Here is a 6906-nt window from a genome sequence, read left to right as displayed (position 1 = left end):
TCCGGCAGCTCTCCTGAGGTCCGCCACCACGTCTGCAGTAACCACTGCAGAAGGTTTCAACCTCCGCCTCACAGCTAGTATGGCATTGCGTTTCACACTCGCTACAATAAGGCCTCAGGCCCTCCAGGGAAGACGTGATCAACATCGAGAAAACAACAACAGCAGCAAGAAGAGAAGCCCCACCTGCTCTATGGAAGAAGGAACATTGAACAACCATAATTTCACATTGTGATTCATTATTTAGCAAGAAAGATAAACAGAAATACAGAAGACAAATCCTCAGCTAAAACTGTTAGGTTGATCTCTCCACCGAGTGGGCCCAATGGCCCATCGGGCCCTGATTTATTCGCGCCCTGATCGGGGGCGCCCAACCCTCTTATGGTTGGTGGGCCCCTCTGACCTGCGATATATAGAGAGGTGGGGGCCGGGGCACACAGTACGAGGTTCACCGCGCTGCCAGTCTCCCCATCGAAATCCCCTTCCGATCTAGGGCAATCGCAATGCTCACGGGAAGCACCACTGCCACCTCTCCATCTCGATCTCTCTGCCATCATCGGCCCCTACTTCACCATGGCCGGCGCTGGGTCGAGCTCATCCGCACCCAAAGAAGGTAGGTTTATCGGATGATCTAGCCTACCCCGATCGGGCGCCGGGCCTAGACGGCGCAGGGAGAGCGGGCGGAGCCGGGCCTCGTATTTTCTGCCATACTAGGTGGAGAAAATGAAAGGGATAAGAGAAAAGGAGGCCCGCCCGGTGATGTGGCTGTCGACGCCATCGGCGTCGCTGGCGACTGAGCGGCTGGCGTTGTGCGCCATGGCTCGGTACGAGAACGAGGCGAGCGGCTTGCGTGGGGAGGAAATGAGCTAAGGTCCCCCCCCCACACGACGGCGCTGGCTGGTTTTGATCCAGCGATGTGCACGGTCCGCCGTCGGATCTCCACGAACGGCCCGGATCGGAACCCTAACCCCCTGTGGGCTTTTGGGCCGAAAAGTGGCACGGGCTGGCAGCGACAGCGCGGGCGCAACCCAGCGCGCTTAGGCTGCAGGCTGGAGAGAGGCCAGCTCGCGCGGAGCACAGAGAAGGCCGTGGGCCGAAGCGCAGCGTGGCTGAGCCGACGTTCCTTTTTTAAAAAAAATTTGTTTTAATAGTTTCTATCCAGTTCTTGAAAAAGAAAGTTCATGAATTTTTATTTTGTAAAAGAAAAGTTTCTGTAAAGATTAAAAAGTTCGTGAATTTTTATTCATGATTTTCCGCTGCGTGAATTTTTTAATAGTGCTCTTTTACAAAGAAAATAAAAGTTTAGATAGAATTATGTTTTTAAGAGCATATTAAAGTGATTATTAGAATGAATATGATCATGTTATGTTTATGACCAACGTTATTAATAACATGATCATGTTTTATTATTGAAATTGAAAGGTGCATTTATTTCTAATTTTTGCCCAACGGTAATATAGATTTAATTGCATAGACAATTATATGTTTAATTTGACCAACGTTAGATTAATGCATATGATTGTTATATTGATGTCACTTAAATTGTGATTCCAGGAGGCTTTCACTTGATGAGTTGCCTAAAAGAAGTTCCGACACTCAGAGGTGACAATCACACTGAGTGGAGGAAGAAAGTTGAACTGGCATTTGTTTGTGCTGATCTGGACTGGGTTCTGGATGAACCACAGCCGGTCAGACCTGCAGAGCCAGTAAGAAAGACCATTGATGATGATGTTGCATGGGCTAAAAAGAGGGGGGTTATGCTCCTTTGGAGATGTCCTACATCATAGACAACCAAAAGTGGGTCAATGCAAATAAAAATGCATGGCCTTTATAAAGAATACAATTGAGAGCACCATTGTGGGTTCCATTGCAGAGTGCACTTCCACAGGGGAGTTGCTCACAAAGATAAAGAGTCAGTTCACTGGCTCTTCAAAGATATATGCCACCCAGGTGTTAAAACAACTTGTGACAGAACAATACACAGGTGGTGGAATAAGAGAGCACATCCTCAGGATGAGCAATATGGCAGCAAAGCTAAAGCCCATGGATGAGGATCTAGAGATCAAACCAAAGCTCCTGGTCCACCTGGTCATGGCTTCACTGCCAAAGGGGTTTGATACTTTTGTTGTGAACTACAATATGTCACCTCGAACATGGGACATTGAAAAGACAATTGCAATGTGTGTCCAAGAAGAGGACAGACTAAAAGCCTCACATGGTGGTACACTCAACTATGTGAAGGATCACAAGAAAAAGAACTACAATCAAAACAACAAAAGTTCTCCTTTAAAGCCACAAGGAAAAGCTCCCTATCAGCATCAGCATCAGCAACAGTCTTTCCCAGTGGACAAAGACACTTGTCTCCACTGTAAGCAGACCGGGCATTACAAGAAAGACTGCCCTGTTTGGCTAAAGTCCTTAATGGAAAAGCAAGGTAACAACATTGCTTCCTTAGTTAATGAATCCTTGTACACACAATTTTCGAAATCTACTTGGTGGATTAACTCAGGGGCAACTGTCCATGTTGCATATTGTTTACAGGGATTCCATTCGACCCGGACTACGCTAAGAAGAGAAGGAGGCATTGAAGTAGCCAATGGAATAAAAGCGGAAGTTGAAGCTGTCGGCGACATCTCCTTGGAGTTAGCTGATGGATTCAAGCTTCTACTTAGAGATGTTCTTTATGTTCCTTCATGTAATAAAAACTTAATTAGTGTTCCATGTTTGGACAAAGAAAATTATGTGTTATTTTGGACATGGCAAGTGTGCCATGTGGTATAATAATGCTTATGTGGGTAATGCTTTACTACATGATGAGCTTTATTTGTTATCACTTCGTGAAAAAGTGCATTCTGTATGCAATGTGAATGAACATGTTTTCGCGTCGAATAAAGAACAAAAGAAAAGAAAGAGAACATTCGACTCATCAAAATTATGGCACTGTCGCTTGGGCCATATTTCGAAGGGGAGAATAGAAAGATTAGTCAAAAGTGAAATACTTCCACAGTTAGAATTCTCAAACTTAGAACAATGTGTAGATTGCATTAAATGAAAGTATATAAAACAAATCAAAAAAGGTGTAATCCATAGCACAAGCACACTAGAAATCATCCACACTGACATTTGTGGACCATTTCAGGTGAAAAGTGTGGATGGATATGACTCGTTCATAACATTCATAGATGATTACTCTCGCTATGGTTATATTTATCCAATCAAAGAAAGATCTGAAGCGTTGGATAAATTTAAAATATTCGAAGCTGAAGTTGAAAATCAGCATGATAAAAGAATAAAGATAGTAAGGTCCGACCGTGGGGGAGAGTACTATGGTCGGCACACTCCATATGGCCAAGTCCCTGGACCGTTTGCAAAGTTCTTACAGGAGACTGGCATAGTTGCCTAGTATTCAATGCCGGGTGAACCTCAGCAAAATGGAGTAGCTGAAAGGCGCAACCGTACACTTATGGATATGGTGCGCAGCATGATGAGTTATTCCAACTTGCCATTGGGATTATTCCAGCCGTACACTAAAACCGCCATTCACATTCTCAATTGAGTACCAAGCAAGTCGGTGCCCAAAACACTGTACGAGCTATGGACGCCCTCCCTACATCACTTCAGGGTGTGGGGGTGTCCTGCTGAGGCCAAAATGCTTAATCCAAACATTGCAAAGTTAGATCCCAAAACAGTAAGTTGCCACTTCATTGGCTATCCAGACAGATCAAAAGGTTTTCGTTTCTACTGCCCAGACAGATATACAAAGTTTGTAGAAACGAGACATGCAGTCTTCTTTGAGGACGGAATGATGAGGGGGAGCTTGGTAGCTCGGAAAATTGATCTTGAGGAGAAGAGGGTGCATGCACCTAATCCGATGATTCAGGAGCCATTTTTCTCACTACCAGTTGCAACTCTACCCATGACAACTATGGGGGTAGACCCGGAACCTGTCCGTCCGGAGCCGACTGAACCCGTTGTTGAGCATAAAAGGGAGGTGCAACAGCAAATTTTAGAAGAAGTGCCATAAGTTGAGGCACAGAATGTGCCAGAAACTGAGGCCCTTAGAAGGTCTACAAGACCAAGAAAGTCAGCTATTTCTACTGACTTTAAAGTTTATAACACAAAAATGGTTCATATGGAAAAAGATCCCACCTCATATGAAGAAGCCATGAGAAGCTCTCATTCATCAAAGTGGATGAAGGCAATGGAAGACGAGATGAAATTGATGAGTTCCAAAGATGTTTGGGACTTAGAGGAAATTCCTAAAGGAGCCAAAACAGTAGGCTGTAAATGGGTCTACAAAATTAAGTATGACTCTAAAGGGAATATAGAAAAGTATAAAGCACGACTCGTGGCAAAAGGATTCACACAAAGAGAAGGGATAGATTACAATGAGACATTTTCTCCCGTCTCATGTAAGGATTCCTTCAGAATCAAAATGGCATTAGTTGCACATTTTGATTTAGAGTTACATCAAATGGATGTTAAGACGTCATTTCTAAATGGTGATTTAAAAGAAAAGGTCTACATGAAACAACCCAAGGGTTTTATCATGGAAGGCAAGGAAAATATGGGATGCCGCCTGAAGAAATCCATTTATGGATTAAGACAAGCCTCTCGGCAGTGGTATCTAAAGTTTAACCAAATGATTAGAAGTTTTGGATTTAAAGAAAATATTGAGGATAATTGCATTTATGAAAAGTTTAAAAATGGGAAATATATTTTCCTAATCTTGTATGTGGATTATATCCTGCTTGCTAGCAGTGATGTTAGTCTACTACAAGAAACAAAGAAATACTTATCCTCAAATTTTGACATAACAGATCTTGGTGAAGCATCATATGTTTTGGGCGTAGAAATTCACCGAGATAGGAACAATGGAGTCTTAGGACTATCGCAGAAAGCATATTTAGAAAAGGTTCTTAAAAAGTATATAATATGCATGCGAGTAAAGCCACGCCTGCTCCCGTAGTCAAGGGCGATAGTTTTGGGAAATTCCAATGTCCCAAGAACCAGTACGGGATCGATCAAATGAAAGCAGTACCATATGCTTCGGCAGTTGGCAGCTTACAGTATGCACAAGTGTGCACTCGCCCTGACTTAGATTTTATCACCGGGGTACTCGGTAGATATCAAGAGAATCCAGGCATGGAGCACTGGAAGATGGTAAGAAAGCATTGCGTTATGCGCAAGGCACGAAGGACTACATGCTAATATACAGGAGAACCGATTCCCTAGAGATAAAAGGGTATTCAGACGCAGATTTTGCGGGGGACAGAGATGATAGAAATCCACGTTAGGATACGTCTTCACTCTCGCTGGGGGAGCTATTTCGTGGAAAAGCTCCCAACAGTCGATAGTTGCATCATCCACGATGTATGCAGAATTCATAGCATGCTTCGAAGCCATGGGGCAGGCGATATGGCTAAAGAAATTTGTACCCGGCTTGAAAGTGGTAGATTGTATTCACAAACCACTAAAGATGTACTGCGACAACCAACCCGCAGTATTTTACGCTCACAACAACAAGTCGAGTAATGCTGCCAAAACAATAGAGATAAGGTATTATGTTGTGAAAGATAAAATCCAGGATCAAACTATAAGTCTCGAGCATATAAGGACAAAGGATATGCTTGCGGATCCGCTAACGAAAGGCTTACCACCCAATGTGTTCAAGGAACACTTAGCCGGCATGGGTTTAAGGGAAAGCCTTATGATTCCTGGATAGGCCCAAAAGGAACAGAATTTGTTTCTGAACAAAACGTATGTTGTAGCAGTATGATTCTATCGGCATTTAAGCTGTGACGATGCAACATGCTCTATGTACCAATATGTGACGAAACAAATAAACTAGAAAGTATAAGGCTAAAAGAAAAAAGTTGAGATCAAGGGGGAGAATGTTAGGTTGATCTCTCCACCGAGTGGGCCCAACGGCCCATCGGGCCCTGATCTATTCGCGTCCTGATCGGGGGCGCCCAACCCTCTTATGGTTGGTGGGCCCCTGTGACCTGCGATATATAGAGAGGGGGGGGCCGGGGCACACGGTACGAGGTTCACCATGCCACAAGTCTCCCCACCGAAATCCCCTTCCGACCTAGGGCAATCGCAGTGCTCACGGGAAGTACCACTGCCACCTCTCCATCTCGATCTCTCTGCCATCACCGGCCCCTACTTCACCATGGCCAGCGCTGGATCGAGCTCATCCGCACCCAAAGAAGGTAGGTTTACCGGATGATCTAGCCTACCCCGATCCAAAGGATCTAACAAAAACGTCATCCCACAAAACCAGGTCGTGGCGTTTAAAGAAATCTACACACGACAGCAAGGAGCCATGTTATTTCCTATGCAGGGCACCCGACCCCGATTACATGTGGTTTTCCTATACGTGGCACCCTTTCTTCTTCTTGCAGTTGTTGTTGCAGTCGTTCTTGCACGTGGGATAGCACTGCTCGAACCTGCCACGCTTGCATGAACCGCAACGTGTGTAGCCGTCGCTGACCCCGAAGCAACCGTTTTGAGCTACAGTGTTCCAATCATAAGTGCATGTGCCGTTGCTACTGCAGCAGGTACCTTCTGTGGTGCACCTCTTGAGGAGCTGACGCCGGCAGTCGGCCTGACCGCTGTTGTTGTAGTCGCAGGTACTGCCGCAGATGGTTTCAACCTCTGCATTGCAGTTCGTACGGCACAGCGTCTCGCAGTCGCTGCATAAAGGCCTAGGGCCCCCCAGGGAAGACATGACCAGCATGGAAAGAACAGCAAAAGCAAGAAGAGAAGCCCCACCTGCAGCCATTGTTGCTGAGCAAGCTTTGTAGCTAGAACCTAGAGGTAAATATGTGGAGCAAGAGAAGGTCTCAAGCTAACATATGTGAATAAGATGCAGCGCCTGATACTATTTAGAGGCTAGCTAGCTTC

The 6906-nt window shown here is 45.1% G+C and overlaps 1 protein-coding gene across 1 annotated transcript; it reads left to right on the top strand.

Moving 5' to 3' along the window:
- Positions 1–570: 570 nt before the first annotated feature.
- On the top strand, positions 571–2585 carry LOC147977552 (uncharacterized). The gene is made up of 3 exons (XM_087516388.1): positions 571–614; positions 1848–2431; positions 2539–2585. The coding sequence occupies exons 1-3, from the start codon at positions 571–573 to the stop codon at positions 2583–2585; spliced, it is 675 nt and encodes a 224-aa protein (XP_087372514.1).
- The last annotated feature ends 4321 nt before the right edge of the window (positions 2586–6906 follow it).

This window comes from Triticum urartu, chromosome 3A (genome assembly GCF_056163025.1).
Source record: "Triticum urartu cultivar PI428250 chromosome 3A, HENAU_Tu73, whole genome shotgun sequence".
In the NCBI taxonomy this organism is placed as follows: domain Eukaryota; kingdom Viridiplantae; phylum Streptophyta; class Magnoliopsida; order Poales; family Poaceae; genus Triticum; species Triticum urartu.
Note: the sequence above shows the minus strand (reverse complement) of the source record. Positions and strands in the feature narration are given on the sequence as shown.